The 19076-nt window shown below is 42.9% G+C and overlaps 1 protein-coding gene across 2 annotated transcripts in view; it reads right to left on the reverse strand.

Annotated features, from left to right (window-relative positions):
* Positions 1 to 11999, reverse strand: part of LOC103065677 (scaffold attachment factor B2) — a 36760-nt gene extending 24761 nt beyond the window's left edge. Inside the window, exons 1-7 of one of the 2 annotated variants that reach the window (XM_088149350.1) lie at positions 11621 to 11999; positions 6631 to 6718; positions 5760 to 5824; positions 5391 to 5669; positions 2783 to 2845; positions 1803 to 1830; positions 373 to 898 (exon numbers count right to left, since the gene is read on the reverse strand). In XM_088149350.1, the coding sequence (XP_088005476.1) occupies positions 373 to 898; positions 1803 to 1830; positions 2783 to 2845; positions 5391 to 5669; positions 5760 to 5824; positions 6631 to 6718; positions 11621 to 11821 (1250 nt within the window). In that variant the 5' untranslated portion in view covers positions 11822 to 11999. The remainder of the gene's footprint in view (positions 1 to 372; positions 899 to 1802; positions 1831 to 2782; positions 2846 to 5390; positions 5670 to 5759; positions 5825 to 6630; positions 6719 to 11620) is intronic. The other variant, XM_088149351.1, reaches the window with a different exon arrangement.
* Between the last annotated feature and the right edge of the window lie 7077 nt (positions 12000 to 19076).

A 19076-nucleotide genomic window follows, 5' to 3' on the forward strand; every position in this document is an offset into this window, starting at 1 on the left:
GAAACCAAAAAGAAGAATTAATCTTTACTGGGGAAGGGGCACATGGGGGCTTTTAAAAACCCCAAAGGAAAGTCTCAGTTGACCACAACAGAGCTAACTGCTTATAAGGAATAAAAGTTAAGAATGCAACCTTGGAAGATGGAGATTATTTTTAAAAAAAATGCTTAAGAAAAGAACAGCCAAACAGTCTCCTACAAAAACAAACTGTGCAAGGACAACTAAAAAAAAGAGACTCTATTTAGAATTATAAGCTATCATCTTGTTAGGGCCCTCAGCAGGGTAATTGGAGAAATCACAGCACATTCGCATTCATAAACAACCAACGGGCAAGAAAAAAAGACAGCATCTGGTCTAAAACGGAGAAAAACAAACCTCGTGTTCTGATCACCACCCTCTTGGGCAGAGGACTCTCTAGTGGCAGAGGACTCCTCCTCACAATTAGCCTTCACTTCCATCTTCTCGGCCTCTGGACTAACCACTTGGGGACCTGTGTCCGACTCCGCGGTTTCCTCACTACAGGCTTCCAGAGTTTGGGCTCCTCTGCTACTCTCACCACCACCACCTCCACCTCCACTCCTGCTCTCTACCGCTAAAGAGTCCGAGTCCGGCTTGGCTTCCTCAACTGTCTGCTCGCTCGGCTCCCCTTTTGCTACCACTAAGAGCTTTGCTTCGTCCTCCTTGTTCTTGGCCGCAGCCTGGCCTGACTGGCTGTCTGTATCTACAAGGTCTTCGTCCGACTGGGTGGAGGCGGCGGCCAGCATGTCTTCCTCTTCCTCGGCTTCCTTTTTGCCCGGCAATGAATTATTCGTTTCCTGCTCCTGCTCCGCTTCAGAAGTGTCTTCTTTAAGGGGCTCAGATTTACAAGTGTCACCCAAAATGTCGAGCATTTTCTCATTTTCTATGGATTTAACAGGAATAGAATGGCACAAGGTTTAATCACCAGGGAAACATAGCAAAGACAAATGCGGAACGGCATGGCTGCCAGACTAACCCCGAGAGTAGGGCTAAGGCTACACAGAGATTGGAAAACCCTTTGGCAAACCACATTCACATGCCTAAAACCAACTGCAGTCTAACACGGCTACCAGAGCAGTGCCTGAAAGAGAGAAGGAAGAAAAACCTTTATGCACAAGGCTTCCCAGCGTGTTCCTTGGCTGTCTTCACACAAGTGCGCTGCATTTCCATTCTTCCAGAAACTCGCTTCAAAGTCCGGGGTGCTTATACAGACTGGCTCAATGTGTTTGACTGTTCAGCTTCCAGATTTTACCAATATTCTTTTAAGGAGACTAGTCCGTATGTGAACACCAGAAGAACTTCAGATGTGGTTGGAATACGTTTGTAGTCCAGAAAGCAAAGCAGAGGCATTTCCATGACCAACCCGTCTTCAGTCTTCGCGCAGCCGCTTAAAGATTTGGTCCCTGCTTTTACATTCAACTGTACTTCTCTAGCCAAAGTTACAGTCCCAAAGCCCTAAGCAATATCACAGGATCTGCTTTGCACATAGAACTGCTCCTTATACAGGCTCAGTCTGCTCCCCAGTTAAGGGAGTCAAAGCAAATTACTCTCAGAGGTCTGATACCGTGCAATAAGAATAGAAGGTGCTCCTGCAGATCTGGTGATATGACCAGATTTCCAATCTCTGTGGCTTTTTCTTTGGACGTGTTCTGGACCGTGCACCAGTTAGAATAATGAACTATAGCTACTTATGGAATAAAACCAAAGAGAGTAACTAAAGGGATTGGTGTGTGAGACCTAAAGTGGAAAACTCAGAGGAGGGGCAGTGTGTTTTTGAAGTACAGTACCTGGTTCCAAAGGAAACTCTTCAAGCTCCTATTAAGAAACAAAGAAAGAGTTAGGAAACCCCAAGAACGCTCAGCTCATCTGACATACGGCTTCCTTGTTTATATTGTTGTAACTTGCCCCCCGTGTCCACCATTTTTACTCCCAGCCTTCATTCTAGTGCAGTGGTGGCATGGAGGCAGAAGTCACACCTCCAGCTCTCAGCGCGAGTGCATCGCTTACCCCTGCTCACCATTTCCCTTCCACACTACAACAATGTCAGGAAACAGAATTTACAGGTCATCACAAAGTGGGGCAAGCAGAGGGATGATCCCAGTTGCCCAGCCCAGCAAAGCAAAGGGGCAACATTTAATTTGCCTTTAAAAAGATAGATGGGCAACAGCTATGCCTAATTTAGACTTAAAATTTCATCACTGCTTCTAATGAAACCAAAACATTTTCAATGCATCAATTACATTTTGCTATCTGCCACTTGATTTCAAAGTTATCATCTAAACAGCTTGCCTATCAGTTGCCTGGGGAGCTGATCAAGGAAGTTACGAAGATGTTACAGATTTCTGAATACAGATGTCCAAATACAGTTCAAACAGATACTCAAGCTATCTTGTCCACAATTCATATTTATTCGGGAAATCTCAACGTTTCTTCAATACCCAACTGCAACAGAACTCCATTCCTGATGCAGAAGTTAAAATCTAAACTTTTCTTTGGGGAAAAAACCCAAATATATAACATTGTTATAAGCTCTCAAGTATTTCGATAGCCACGTTCATGCCAGGAATGGAAGGCAAAGTCTCTGATAAAGACTTGCACAGCCACTGTGTGTGAACATAACCTGGCTTACAGAAACTCTCTGCTTGCAACCAAACAAGGGCAGTTTTACTACTGTATATGATTTTTTTCTGCAGGGAGAACAGAAAGGAGAAAAATGATGTCAACTACTTTTGCATATATTATTAATTTCATAATAAAGTTTAAATACCTTCATGTTTGCAAAATCGGCAGATGATAGATCTACGGTGCCACTGGCCTCTTCACTCTCTACCTATAAGAGATGCAGAAGAGCTTCACACTTCCTGAGAAGCTACCATTCGTTCACTGAAACAGGAAATCAGTTGCTCTTTCCTTGATCCATTATCCCCAAAACAAAGTTGGCAGGCAACGCAAATCTACTTGCTTTCCCAAATAATAAATGGAGCTAGAGAAATAAAAAGCGATGGACAAAATGAAAGCCGTCTTTTGATGGTGATGCTTCAATGATTGATGCTGTTGTTTCTTTGCTTTTGAATTGCTTTGGAACCCCTGTTTCTTTCTACGCCAATTTTCAAGGCATCTGGGAATCGCAAGACCCTAGGCCGGGCCACCCAAGATTGCTGCAAGTTACAGACCCACCATTCCTAGTGAACTCGATTCTGGGCAACCTGCTCCCTATCATTTTTTATAAAGATCGGATTCCACTTTGTATAGGCCAAAAGCAACAATGGATTACAATGCAACACCCCAAAGATCCAGGTGTGGACACCATCCAAAAGCATGCCAAACCCAAAGACTGAACTCTGCCTGAGCCTTCAGCACATCAATACCAAGCACGGGGAATCTGCCCTACCCTGGTTCAGCCTGACATGGGAAATGAAAGGCCAAACAGAGTTCCAGCGGTACATGTCCATATTCAAGTCTAAATACTAGGGATGTCCTGCACTTTGGATCCAAAGCCAAAACGGTGCGGGCACACAAGCTTCCAGTTGGCCACTCCTTACACAAGCTACATCTTTTCCCAAGCTCACCCAGCAGCCTCACCTCAAACGACCTTCTTCCTGATTCACAGCAGGTGCAGCGCACCCAGCCACCCACACACCAAAGCACGCTTTTGGCTCCAGATCTGAAGCGTAGCACAGCCCTACTTAATACGCGCTACTGAGAAAGTCTCTCAGGCAAATTTAGCTACTGCTTGCCTTCTACTAGCTCTGACTTGGGGCGGGAAGAGAAGCTGGAAGAGAACAGGCGCCATGAGCCAATCACAGCCTCCGTATCACTCATTTCCATGTTACAGAGATTTACGCACTTGCCACAGGCACTCACTGAGGTGACTGAGATGGCATAATTATTTCCATACCACCCAAGCCTAGAGTGTTTGATGGCCCAACCATCTTTTCAAGTCTTCTCTGTGAAGTGGGCCCTTATTACATTAAACTTGCACAGGGGGCAAGACTGCACATGGGGGAGCTGGAGGAAGAAAGGAGCATTTGGCCCTTAGCTACTAGCCCAGGACAGCCAGCTTCTCTTAACAGATATGTTCATTTTGGTGCACTTTCAAGCTTTCTAACTAGGGAACCCCCTAGCTGGAACAACAGAGGACAGCCAGGGAAGTGTTGAGGCTCTGGAATTCCTCTCAGTACCATGCTCGCTGTGGCTTTTATAAAACATTGAAGGCAAAGCTTGAAAGCATGAAATACCCTGTTTCAGCTGAGAGAGGACGCAGTCTTTATGAGACATCTTGCTCATAAAGTCACAAGTGACTCCTGTGCTTCTATCCCAGGATCAAAGGACACTGGTAAAGGATGCTCATAAGTTACCCAGAAGGCACAACTGCCATTTAGAATCAATCCTCCAAAGCTTCTAAGCAATTCCAGAGTTCTCCAGAAAACCATTTAAAATCCACTGCTCCAGAGGTCAGCCCAATGGGTATTTCCTCAAAATAAAAGTTTTGATGCTATGCTAAACCATGATTTGCTTAACCGTTGTTTGCTGAGTAAACTACCATTTGCTAGGTTCACACAAGCCAAACATAAACAAACTATATTATGGCTTAGCATGAGATATGAGCTCAGAAAAAAGGGTTTTGTGATGCTTTTAATTTGCAGAGATGGAGGCTTGCAAAGAGGAACTTAAAATTCATTCCTTCCTACTCCTGCCACACGTTGGCATTCAATGGTTCAGACTAGCTCTTGATCCTTCCCTGCCCCACAATTTCAATTTGGTTAAAATGCTTTACAAATTGGAATTGTGTCACAGAGTTGAATAGCACTATCATCCCAATTAAAACAAGCATACTTTAGAATCAGTTCACAAACCATTTCCAAACAAGCGTGCTTGGAATTGAACTTCCTCTCGTGTACTTTTGCCTAAGGGGATTATAGAAGCTGCTGAGTACAAAGTAACTAAAACATTTATTAGCTTTTGAAAACAAACAGAAGGTGGTGCTAGACAAAGATCTCAGTTCTACTAACTCATGAGTCATGCCACAAGTGACTTAAGCCTCCACATCCATCTTCTTCTAACACATGAAAATGAGTGAATGGAAATACACGCAGGGAGAAAACACAAAGCATTTCATTATTGAGAACAACGCTTTCTGGGGTTTTTCTAGTCTAAATGAGGCATGCACTGAAAACTTAGAAGTTGCAATCAAGGATGCCATGGCTATGGATGCACACACACAAGAAAAGCGAGGGGGGGGTTCGAAGGGAGTTTATTTTTAGATCCCTGAGTCATTTCTGTCCTTTCAGTCGGGGGGGAAAAAAATGAAAAGCCAACATGGTTATAGGGATGGTTAATTTATCTGCTCCCGAAGAAGTTGAAGAGATGCATACCACGGCTACTGGTATTTCTCTCGATTCTTCCGGAATGTCTGACAAGGGCGCAGCTGCCTCCATGTTACCTACAGCACCTCCTGCCAGCTGCTCTGGAAGTCCTCTCCTTTCTGCATCAGCACTCTCCTTACTGTCAAAGAGGGAGTCAAGTCTACTATCAGCACTGCTATCCTCTCGGCAGTCTACACCACTGCTGTTATCTATTGCAGCTTCATCTAACACACTAATATCCATCATGTCAATATCTTGCAAGTTATCCAAACTTGCTTCAATATCCTCCTGCAAAAAGAAAAAAAGCCACATATAATAGTTGCTGGGATTCCAACACAGAAGTTTTACAGGGCAACGGGTAGCCTATGTTTGCCGTACCTGTCCATCTCCGGCTTCATCTTCAAGTCCGTTGTCCTCCACTCCCTCTTCTTCGGGCCTACGCCCTAAAAAGAATAGAGTCCTTGAGCAAACACACACACATATGTATGTATAGGTATTTATAAATACCATTTAAGACCAAAGGCAGGCTTCTACTTGTAAACTGAGAGTATTTTGTACCAAGGAGTGGAATAAAAAAGGTTTCAAAATCAATACATACACCCATGTGCAGATACAAGTCAAAGAGGTCACTGACCTGTGGAATTATCTTCCCCCAATATCTGGTTGACCCTGACCTTCATGGTCTTTAGAAAGGGTCTAAAAGCCTGGCTCTTTCCCCAGGCACTGGGGCCAGATTGACTGAGTTCCTGCCTGGAGGGGTGTAATAGAAATTTGGGTTCCAATGGCCTATTAATTTTTGTTGTTATTAACTGTATTGTTTTATTCCTGCTGATTAATTCGAGTTGGGCACCTTCTGCCAGATGGGTTTACTGCAGTGCTTACATACAAGACGGTGTAGGTCCCAGTGAGAACCAGGCCTCGGATTGTCATCCTGCATATACTCCAGACTGGATGGGAAAACCAAGCTCAGGGAATGCCCAGAACCCAACAATGTTCTTTTTGTTTGGAGGCCACAGGCTAAGCTACATGTTATCTCTGTTGAGATGCCCAGGCACAGGAGGCACTAGAGAAACGGTTTCCAGTCCTTTGGTTACTTCCCTGAACACAGCAAATGCGAAGATGCCATCTGACTACCTAGGTCTTAAAAAAAATGCCTCAGCATTTGCAAGGAACCACTCAAAAGTCAGGAGTCTGACTTCTGCCAACAAATGTAACCCTTTGCATCACCGTTATCTGTTTCCTTGTATACCTTTACTGCTTCTTTTGGGCACTTTCTTGGGAATTATTTCTGACACCACTGGAATCTCATCAGGATGTCCTCCCTCTTCCTCAATAGCCTGTTAGAAAGAGACAACGTCAGCATTTATAAGCAGAACAGCACTGAATTTGGCAGAAAATACCACTGAGGACAAGGTGTAGTAATCAGGGTTCAATCTGTGACAGCCACTGACCTATAATGAGGACGCCAAGCAACACAGACCCTTGTGGCATGCCACGTCCACGTTCACGTTCAATACCAATTACTGAGATGTTGCCCAAGCTAATTTTGGACCTTCATTAGGCAAGGAAGCAAGGCACTAGGACTTGAGTGTAACTGCAATGGCCCAACATAATGCTCATGAAAATACAGTGAACCGGGTCACATATCTAAAAGTCCCCATTTTTTTTTCTGTCATGAACTTACCAAATGGTTTCAGGCAAGCGGCTCATCTTAAAATCACTCCTCCCATTCCCTCTGCAATTAGGAGCAGCCTTAAAACGATCATTGCAAGTATTAAAGCTATATAACACCCAAAGCATTTTGAGCACTTGAAATGCTAGGCGTATAATTCCCTCTCTCTCTCTCTCTCTCTCATTCTAATCAGATCATATTTCACTTGGAACATCTGACTGTTAAGCATCTTCCTTTCTATGCTAACAAAAACTATAATTCTCTTACTGAAGACTGGTGGGTTCATTTGCACTGTTAATTAAAAGTGGACCAAAAAACTGACATAAAATTGTGAGTAAAAATGTCCACTGGCCATGGATCATGCTGCATGAAGGTCAGTTTTCTTTGACTTTTTGCTTCAACATCTCTCCAGCCAAAATGAACACTTATCAGCAAACATAAGCCTTGTGTACCTCTGTGTTGTATGCAGATGCAAATGTTTTTAAAAGATGCTGGGTTTTATTTTATTTTGACAGGAAGAATGCAGTGGCGGTAAAGTATGGCTTATAGAAATTCATGGAGAATAATTTGACTACAGAGAGTCCCCTACTTGCAAACTTTCATGTTGTGAACTTTCACTGATATGAACAAGATGGACCTGGAAGTCAGAACCAGAAGTCAGGAAAGGATTAGTTTGCAACATGTTGCAAGCTAACCCTTTCCTGCCTTCTCCTGCCTTCTGCTTGCATTTGAGGTTTGCACTGGAGCTGGAGTTCTCAGAAAGGGTTAGTTTACGCGGCACCCTCCACTGCCGGGTGAGGCAGGAGAGGGAGTGGTGGCCAAGGACAAGGGAGAGGGGGTGGAGGGCTCCTGCCTCGCCCAGCAACAGAGTGCGCTGCACCCCACCAACTCGTCCTTCGCTCCTCTCTCCTCCGCTACCACCCCCTCTCCTGCCTCACCTGGCAATGCATTGGCAGCAGAAGACAGGGCTTCTCTGCCCACACCACTGCCCTGCCTCCTGCTCTTTTTTTTAAACTTTTTACTTGATTGGACTTACGAACAGTCTCTTGGAACGTAACCTGTTCATAAGTAGGGGACTGTCTGTACAAACCTCCATGGCTTTTACTGCCTCCATAATCACAGGCGGCCTCTGAATACCAACTGGCTGAGGAACACCTGCAGCTGTTGTGGACTTGCTGAATAGAACACTGGACTAGGTGGTCTTCTGGCCTCATCCAACATGGCCCAGACTGTTTGTGTTTACTTCCTTCCTAGAGGCAACTCTCACTTCTGTCCTAGAAAGGCAAACAAACCTACATCTATAGCACCAAAGAACTGAGGGACACCTGAAGTGTAAAAAGGTAAGAACAGCTCTGCTGCATCCGGCCAACACACATCTTAGTCTAGCTTGTTCTTCCTCAGGACAGGGGAAGAGATGGTGAACTGAAGACGGCTTCACGAAAAGAGGAGCCGACAAGAGCCAGTGAGTAGACCGGCTCTTTGTAATTCCTCTCCAGATGAGGAGAGGACCTGAGATTGTCCACAAGCACTCCAGACAGTTGCTCCTCGTGAGGAGACCGACCACAAGACAGCAGTCTCCAGCCAATTTCGAGCTCTGGGAGACAAGGGAATACACATCTTGCTCAAACCAGGGTCAGCACCTTTAAAAGGACACCAGGTTCGCATACTTCCTTTTCTAATCACTTTTGAAGATTGCTTTTCAGCTATTAAGAATCTTTGGATCGACGTGTTTTTACAGCACTGAGTGAGTTTCCTTCAATCTTTAGCAAAAGAAGTTTTAAATACAAGTTTAAGGACTTAAGTTTTTTTTTTCTGGAATAAATAGCAAAAGGGTGATTAAAATTTTGATTTTAGAAAGTTACAAATGGACTAAGGATCCAGATAAGTTTGCAATAAGATTTTGGAATTAATTATAAACAATCCTTCCTGTGGGGAAATGCTTTTGTTTTGAATTCTTTAAAAAAAACATAATAAGGTAAAACTTTAAAAACAGGACACTAGAGGGAACTAGAAGGAACTAAAGATTATAATTAAAGGAGAAGAACATTCAAACTCGACTTACTAATATAAAATGAAGCACCATATTTTAACATTGGACGTATTGAAGGATATTTTTGAAGAATGGACGCAGATGTTAAGAGTGTCTGCCTCTATAGATAGACTGTATTTAAAAGATACTATGGAAGAGGAACAAATATTACTTGACATGATTGAGACTGATTTGAAAGTGGATTTAAAAATGACAGGCTACAAGAATGTCATGGAAAAAGATGTTACACTGGACATAAAAAAGAAACCAGCTGATGTCTTAATAATTAAAAGGGATATACAAATAACAAACCAAGAGAATGGCCTGGATAATTTTCCTATATTGGATTTACAAAACAGGCTTGTTAAAGCTTTGAAGAATTATGCGAGAAGGGATGAAGAAAAAATGAAAAGAAATCAAGTTCTAGGACATTATTTGAAGGGACTGAAGATCAAGATTGTTAGAAGTAAAAGGAAGGAATATAAAGTTGGTTTATTTGATCAAGGTTAAAATAGATATGTTATCTCTGGTAACCCTTAATGGACTTTTGCTGACTAGATGAACTTCTGGCCTAATCCAACATGGCTCAGACTGTTTGTGTTTACTTGCTTTCTAGAGGCAGCTCTCACTTCTGTCCTAGAAAGGCAAAAGAGATCATTTGTTGTATTTTAAGAGAAGGTGATAAATTACTAAAATTGTTTATACTTGTGATGAAGGAGGAAGTCACTTTATTTCTTTTTTTTTCTTTACTATATTTTCATATTTTCTTTTTCTATTTTTCTATTTTTTGTCATTTTAGTGGCCGTCACCATATCTTGCAATAATGAATTCCACAGGTTAATTATACAAATGAGTCCATTGTCTGTGTTAAATCTCCTTCCCATCAGTTTCATTCAATGGTTCCAATCCTGGTATTTTAGAGAGAAAAAGTCCCTGTCTACTTTTCCCAATCCTTTGCATGATTTTATCCAAGCTAAAGAATCCTAAACATTCTAGCCTTTTCTTGTAGGGGGAATGTATGAGCCCCTAATCATTTTGGTTGCTCTCATCAGCACTTTTTACAGTTCTGTTATATTCTTTTTCAAGCACAGCAACCAGAACTGTACCATATTCAACATGCAGACACTCTACACATTTGTATTATAGTGTTACAATGGTGACATTTTAATATCTCTTTCCTAATGACTGTATTCCCTGCTGTATGAGCACTTCACAACCGCTTTCAGTTTGGACAACCCTGAATATTTTAATGTCATCCTCAAATTAGGCCTGCTCACCTCTTATTCCAAGCTAAAATTGGTTATGAACAAGTTACAAAGCACTGGCCCCAACAAAAATCTTCAGAGTACTCCATTTTTACTTTCTTCCATTCAGAAAACTGACATTTATTCTTCCTCTTTGACTTCTGCCTTTTAACCAGTCAGCAATCCATACAAAAGAGCCCGTTTCGTGCAGCAGTTAAGGCACCAGGCTAGAAACCAAGAAACTGTGGGTTCTAGTTCTGCATTAGCACGAAGCCAGCTAGGTAACCTTGGGCCGGTCACACTTTCTCAGCCCTAGGAAGGAGAAGGCAATGGCAAACCGCTTCTGAAGTCCTGCCAAGAAATCTGCAGAGACTTGTTCAGGCAGTTGCCAGGAGTCAACACTAACTCAAAGGGAAGAAAGGGAAGGGAAGGGATGCTCCAGTTGACATCTTCTAAGGTTACACTGCTTATTGCACAATAACAGCTGCTACTAGGTTTCAGCTACTACAAATTAGAAAAACTAATATGCCACTGTTCAAGTGTCACAATTTTTTTTTTTTGGCTGTGATTGCAGCAACTGAAAAGTGGCGGGAAAGAATCAAAATGCAGTGTACCCAAAGGCAAGAAATAGAGTTGTTATAATTCAGTCAGAAGCCTGAATCGCACCACCCGCAAACCCAATAATATGATTTCCTTAGTTTTGTTACAGCATGCTGCATCAATATAACCACTTTAGCTACAGCAGGGGGCAGACCTTAGCTGACCTCTCCCCACCAAAAGCTAAATAGATCAACCCCCCTTAGTGCTTGGATGGGAGACCACCAGTAAAGCCCAGAGCCGTAGACCAGATTGGAAAACTGAAAAGAACACACAGGAAGAAGGCAATATCAAACCTCTCCTGTACTGTACTCTCGTTAAGAAAATTACACGGACTGTCCCCCCAGAGGTCCAGCTGGATTTGAATCTTTTACCTCTCCTGAAGCCATAATGGATAGATTGGGAGAGTTAGGTAGCTCGCTTAGTTATCCCACTGAACGAATTTTAAAGCACGACGTGCGAACGCAGCTGAAGTTTAAAACGGATCCTAAAACTGGGCCCAGCGTTGATGAGGATTCAAGCCGCGGCCACGAATTTCGCAGAGGTCCCCGAAAGCCCGGCTCCGAGCACGACTCTTGCGTTTTTAGAGTCTACTTTCCGCTAAAGCCGGCGACGAAAGGCGGGCTGCGGCGCATGCGCAGAGGATTTAACCCCTTCAGGCCCCCAGCCCTCCGGGAAGGCTCCGCGCTCTCCTTACCTTCCGGAGCCGCTCGAGAAGGACGCTCTTGTTGCCGCCGCTGTCCAGGTTGCGGTGCTTCAGCTCGGCCCGCAGGTCGATCACCCGCAGGTCGCTCAGGCGCCGCCGCGTCATCCCGCCTCCGAAGCCTTCCGAGCCGCCGCCGCCGCTGAGGGAAACCGTCGCTTCCGCTGCGAGCCCGGCCTGATTCTCCGCCGCCATAAGGGAGGGCTGTGGAGAAAAAAAAATGGCCTCCTAGGCGAAACTTTGGCGCGCGAAAATAATAACTAATTAAAAAAAAATTTAAAACAAGTTTCCGAAAAGGTAACGTCTATGTGGGCGCGCGAGCGCTCCCGGTACGCATAAAATGGCGGGTGATGTCTCTCTGCGCACGCGCAGAATTGGCCTGGAGAGGGATCGTTGCGCATGTGCGCTCTGCTGACGGCCTAATAGGAAGAGGCGTACGGAGCGCATGCGCGACGTGGGAAAGGGCGGAGGAAAGCAAGAGCGGAGAAAAAGCAACGGGTGGGGGCGCATGCGTTCTGAGCATATCTTGGCCCATCACGGATGCGACTGTAAATATAGGAAGTTAAGAATGCACATGTGCGCGAGCATTTTTGATCCAAGGTTGAGTAGGAGATGGCGCACACTAAAAATCGTATTTTAAAAATGGTCAAGCCACTGAATTTCAGAAATAAAAAGAACAGAATCCTTGTAAGCTCACCGATGTTTCGATATATATATATATAGAGAGAGAGAGAGAGTTTCTCAAACTTTCTGCAATCAAAAATAAACATTCAGAAAATGCAGTATTGCATTTGTACGAGCCTCCTTCCCTCCAGTTTTAAAGCTTTTTTAAAACTAGTCTATACCCCCCCAATCCAAAATTAAGAATGCACGCACTGCTTGAATTATTTCATGTATCTTGTGCAGGAGTCACTCAAGGCCTGTTCAAGTTTTCTGAATCTACGTTGCTGCTTGGATTATCGCTCATACAATTCAAGGAAACCAGGTTCAGACTCCGATCCAGATGTTGCAGCTTGCAGGGACTGAAGCAGTGAGCAGGAGAGGCTGCGGCAGACCCCCAATGAACTTTTGGGGGGACACCCTTTGAGAACCACCATCATCGCCCTGGGAAGCATGAAAAGAAATAAAAATAAATTGCTCCATGGAGATTGCACTTTAGAAACACTCATCAAAACCATAAGAATGTAGTCCTCATTTAGCAACTATCTCAGATAACAACTGTTCACAAATACGATGGTAAATGGTAGTAAAAAAATCATTTTCCAACAATGTGCGCACTTATAACCAAATTTCCGCACCTGTCAATAATGCACACTGGAGTGAGAGTAACACCGGCATTGCTGCACAAGAGAACTTCAAATGAGACAGCAGCAACCAGCCATCTTCACAGTATCTCTCTTTCTCTCTCTCTCTCTCTCCGTCATATGGTTAGCTTAGCGACCACTTTGCTAGAGCCAGTTGTGGTCACTAAACAAGGACAGAACTTGGAAGAAACACATTTCAGTTGGAGCTTATGCTCAGAAATGTAATTTTCAAAGCCCATTTCTGCAGAAGAAAGCTTTGCAGAGTTCTTTGGTGTTTCTGAATAAATCTGGCCGCAAAAAAGGGGAAGCGTGCAGTCTTTGCAAAGAAGTCCTATGCATATCAAAAAGTAAAAGACTCCCTCAAGTTGGGCTTGATTCCTGGCGACTTCAGGAACAAATCAGTGCAGTTTTCTTGGCAGCAGGACTGCAATAGTTTGCTGTTGCCTTCTTGTAGGCTCCATTTTGGCTTTCCATTCTAACCTCCTCCCCTTGGGATTTCCTTGTGGTCTCCACTCCTGCTTATTTTTCACAGAAGAAAAGGTAATCCCTCCAGCCAAGCTCAAATTCCGGCCACCTATCCAGGTAGTTTTCTTAGCAACACTACTGAATGGCTGGCTCTTGCTGCCTTCCATTTCCTGGTATTTTCCCAAATACCAACCTTGCTTAGCTCTGCAAGACTGGCCTGGGGGTGGGGGATCTGCTGTGATTTTCCTCCCTGTTGCCCTCCAGAAAGGAACTCCAAAACATCGCTCCCCTCTTTGTACCTCTTCTGATCTCAGCTTCTCAGCGTATCTCGCCTGAAACAAGAACTGCAGCTTTGACAACGAGGTCTGTTGAAGCCTGAGGCAAGTTACTATCTGAGCAATGTCTACGGCACGATGGGCCAAAAAGGGGACAAACTCCTTCAGGTCAAGAATCGCTTTCTGGATTTCAGACACAAATACAACTGCAGCAGGACTACTATGTGCTCAAAAACGGAAAGGTTCGACACTACCCACCGTGGAGGAATGGTTGGTGAAGATGATGGAGCTTGCAGAGATGGCTAAATTAACTTCCTTGATCTGATCAAGGAAGTTAATTTAGCCATCTCTGCAATATCTACATTTATGACTGACTGGAAACCCCTTATTGACCTTTTGCATGAAACAGAAAAAACTGCACTTCTGACTTCTGGTTTTGATGATTAGGGGGAAAAAAAAACAGATAGTAGAAACAAGTTAGCTTTTTTTTGTAACCATAGAGTAAGGGATAATTTTGTAATCATCCTTATATTTGCCACAGAGAAAATCGGAAGCTTCTATTTCTTTTTATTCATTTTTTTTCTTTTTTCCTTCTTTGTTCTTTTTACTCTTTATTAGTTTGTGTTCGTTCTTATGTTCTTCGTAAAACTTTCAATAAAGTTTATTTTTAAAAAAAAGAATCGCTTTCTTGCCTGCAAGGTGGAAGTGGTTTGGCGCAGCCACCTCCCTCGAAGGTTATTTATGAATCCAATTTGTATGCCGCCACAATCACAAGACTCTCGGCGGCTAGCAAGCTATAAAAATCTAATAAAGTGTAAAAAGCTTAAGATAGATAACGTCCAAATAAAAGATATGGCATCAGAGCGCCCTCAAAAACCCTCCAGGAAAGCTCTGTCATCGGCTTTTTCCAGAAGGCATATGATGTTGGGAACAATATTTGTTCCGTTTTGCAGTCTAGCCTGTAGCAGATAAAACAGAAACTTTAGAAGAGTAGGGGCACTCTTAAATTAACCATAATATTAACATAAACATAAGGAGAAACACAGCATAAGAAGAACACTGTGGAGTCCTTGGGGTTCTCTGAGCTTGGTGGTTTTCTTGCAGACATTTTGTTACCCAACTAGGTAACATCTTCAATACTAGAAGGGAGTGGGGTTTGCTCTCTGTTTATGTACAGTGGCTTGTCCTGTCAGGGTTGGTGGGGGAACTGTTTTCTCCTTGGTAGTGCCTAGATTAGGCTGTTGTTAGGCTTGGATTCGGGTTGTTGGCTCGGATTGGATTAGGCTTGGAATTATAAGTACAATCATAAATTTACCTTTATGGTTACAACATAACTCTCTTTTTTCTATCATCTATCCTGTGTAATCACCAAAACCATAAATCTTAAATTCATTTTTTCTGTTTTAGCAAAAAGTCAGTAAGGGGTTTCCAGTCAGCAGTGATCTGGGATCTTTCCATCTTGGTGCATACAATAATCCCACTGCGGTTATCATGTACAAAAATGAAGTTTCATAACTTTTTTCAACTGCTTGTCCATCAGTCCCAAAAGAAAAACCTCTGGTCTAAGTTGTATATTAATCTTTAAAATCCTCTGAATCACTGTACGTATTTGAATCCAAAACTTTCTAGCTCTTTTACCCATTCACCAGGCCTGATAAGATGTCCCTTCTTGTTGTTCACATTTCCAACATAAATTTGAAGTGCCTTTATACATTCTAGAGAATTTCTCTGGTGACATATACCAATGATACATCACTTTATAAACATTCTGTTTAAGGTTATAACATAATGTAAATTTTAAGCCTTTCAGCCACATATTTCCCCATTGTTCCATCTGTATATTATAACCAAAATTTTAGCCCACTTTATCATACATTCTTTTACTTGTTCTTCTTCTGTTTCAAATATCAATAAAAGTGTATACATTTTAGCAATTATATGTTCATCATTTGTACACAATTTCAAACTCAGTCTAATGTTCAAAACCATACATTCTTTTGTCTAAATCTTTCTAATAACTGTAAATAAGAGAACTATTGGCAACTATATCCCTCTGCCACCAGTTCTCTTGATTTTATTTTACATTCCCCTTGACAAAATTATAATATCTTACGATAAGTTAGCCATTTGTGTTTGCCTATTATTTCTCATCTATAAAATACTTCTTGTGCTGAGAGCCACAAAGGTGTTTTCGGGCACAACCTGGGTTTGTATCTATTCCATATTCTCAATACTGGTAGTCCTCACTTAGCGACCATTTGTTCAGCGACCATTCGAATTTATGAAGGTGCTGAACAAAGGGACTTTCAACCCATGCCCGAAGTTACAGCCATTGCAGCACCCACACAGTCACGTGATCTCGATCTGGGCCCTTGGCAATCAGTTTATACTCACCACCAGTTGCCAAGCGTCCCGCAATCATAGGATCGCCATTTGCAATCTTCCCTGCTAGCTTCCCCAGAAAATCAATGGGGAAGCTGGCAGGGAAGGTGGCAAGCCGCTGCCGCCTCCTCTCGACTTTGGGGGCTGGCTGAAAAAGCTCTGTGCAAATCTCTGGGGGCTGCCTGAAAAAGCCCCATGCTGAAATCCAAGCAGGATTTTCAGCCATGGAAGATTTTCAGCTTCAGAGTGGAAAGGCTTCAGAAACCTCTCAACTCTGGGGCTGAAAATCCAAGCAGTTCTGCGGCCCTTGCACACCCGACCTGCAACGCACCCCCACACACTCTCCCCCACCCGGCAGTGCCCGGGGCTTGCAACTTCTTGCCGGCTTCCCCACTGACTTGATTGTGGGAAGCCAGCAGGAACTTGCCTCGCCTAAGGACCCACGATCCTCACTTCACAATGGCAGCCAGGAGTGCCAGGATTGGGGTCACTAAGCGAAGCAGTCACATGATGATTCGCTTAATGACTGCATCCTTAGCAACCTAAATTCTGTGGTTGTTAAGCAAGGACTACCTATAAAGGCATGTCTGACATAATTATTTTTAAAATCCATATTAACTTTGACTTTATCGTACCACAAATATTGATGCCACCCAAATCTCAGGTGGTGTGCTTCTAATTCCAAAAGCCTTTTATTTCTCAGCAGCATCCACTCTTTCATCCAAACCAAACAGCCAGCTGCAAAATACAATTTCAAATCAGGTAAACCCAATCCTCCTCTTTTCTTTGCATCTCGTAACACCTCATATTTAACTCATGTTTTTTTCCCCCGCCACACAAATTTAGATATATCCTTCTGTCCCTGTTTAAATGGTGCATCAGTTGTCAAAACAGGTATTATCTGAAACAAAAACAACATTCTAGGCAAGACATTCACAGAAACTCTCCCCAGCAATGACAGTTGTAGTTTCTCCCACCTTAATCTGTCTTTTTTAAAGAACAAGAACCTTGAACAAGAACGCCGAGTTCAAATTGTCCAAGGCCTTCTCCACATCTAAGAAAATCAATGTGGCTTGTTTTTCATGATGTTGCTCCGAATAGTCCAAAATGTCCCACATGTTTCTAATGTTGCCCTTTAACTGTCTTTCAGGTAAAAACCCACATTGATCCTCATGAATAAATTCTTGTAAAATTACTTACAGTCTATCAGCTAGAATCGTTGTGAACAACTTGCAGCCATTATTCAATAGTGATATCGGTCTATAATTTCTTGTTAAAGTCGAATCTTGTCCCTCTTTAGGTATTCGTGCTGTTGGCCTCTTCCAAGTCTCTGGCTTCTTTCCTCCCTGGAGGATGGGGTTCGTCGTGTTTTGGAAGGGTTATAAAAGTTCATCCTCAAAACATTTATAATAAGAACCTGATAATCCATCTGGTCCCGGTGGGAACCATGATATCTAATTTGGGGGGGCAGAAACGGTAATAATTATGTTTGTAACTGCTGTAAAGAAGATCAGAAATCGCTTCTTTAGATATTTTTCTTTTCCCTTCTCTTTCTTTTTTCTTCTCTTGACTTTTACTGCTTTTCACTTTTTCTTTTATCTTTTCATATCTTTTTCTTTTTTCCAATTCTTTATGTTTCTGTAGCTTTTAATCCTGGAAAAAAATTGTCTCAATAAAAATTATATATAAAAAAATACAGTGATACCCAAAAACACTCATCTTCCCTCTCTCGCAACATGTTCTAAATTATTCTGAGGAACTCCATGTCGATTTCCTGTTTTCTTAGAGACCTACGTTATGGGTGATAAAACTTTAAAAATGTAGCCAAGTTCTATACACCGCAGCTGCTGTGACGCTACGCAAACAACTGACAACTGCGTATAACCGACATCCTCCTACCTATTTCACTTGTCTTCTGTTATGTAGGACTGAAATACTGATTCCCACAGCATACTGCCTGGGGAATTCTGGGAGTTGAGGTCCACATATATTAAAGTTGCCAAGGTTGAGAAACACTGGTATATGCAGTCCACCTTGCCTTAAGTTCTGAGAGAGAGAGATGTTACATTATATCATGTCCCCTGGATACAAGTTTTTCATGACTTCCACAGGAAATTTCTCTATTTTTACAGTGCATACACTGTAGAAGTAGTCCTTGGCTTATGACCACAATTGGACCAGAACTTCTCTCTTAGTGATGTGGTCATTAAGTGAGTCATGCCCACTTTTATGACCTTTTTTGCCATGGTCGTTAAGCGAATCCAGCTTCCTCCATTGACTTTGCTTGTTGGAAGCCCCCCGGGAAGGTCACAAGTGTCGATCACATCACGCCAGGACACCGCAATCATCATAAATACATGCCGGTTGCCAAGCACACAAATTTTGATCACGTGACCACAGGGATGCTGCGATGGTCGTTAAGTACGAGGACCAGTCGTAAGTCACTTTTTTCAGCACTGTCGTAACTTTGAACAGTTGTTAATCGAATGGTCATAAGTCGAGGACTACCTGTACAATGTTTTCAGTTACACTGACCACCAGGAGGCAGTATGGGACCAGTTTTGTCTTTACATTAGGAATCATCAGATGTACAGAGCCAGATTACGAGAGGCTGGCAGGTCCCACTTGTTTTTTGTGGGACACACCATTTCTCAAGCTTCCTGCAACTGCTAAACACCAAATGAATATTTGGAAAATGCAGGGACTACCCCCTTAAAAAAAAGTCCTGTCTGCATATGGTTGTTGTTTAAGAGCTTTTTCTGCAAATAAAACAATGATAAGAGTTACACTTGGACGTGCCTTCCTATGCTTTCCATTTAAAAATTTAAGCGGTACAAAGAGTGTAAAGTGTTTGATGAGGGGGCTACAAAACCGAGGATGCCGTGGCCCTTGGTGGATGTGGAGAGGCTGAGGGGGGTCCCCCCTGTGGAACTCTGCCAATCACCCATGGTCCGTGCACCACAAGGAGATTCACTGACTCAGCACCACTCAAGCTCTCCTACGGTCTATAAACCTCACGGCTTG

Source organism: Python bivittatus, unplaced genomic scaffold (assembly GCF_059951505.1).
Source record: "Python bivittatus isolate LINGU-HERP-01145 unplaced genomic scaffold, Pbiv_v1 ctg000580_np1212, whole genome shotgun sequence".
NCBI lineage: Eukaryota > Metazoa > Chordata > Lepidosauria > Squamata > Pythonidae > Python > Python bivittatus.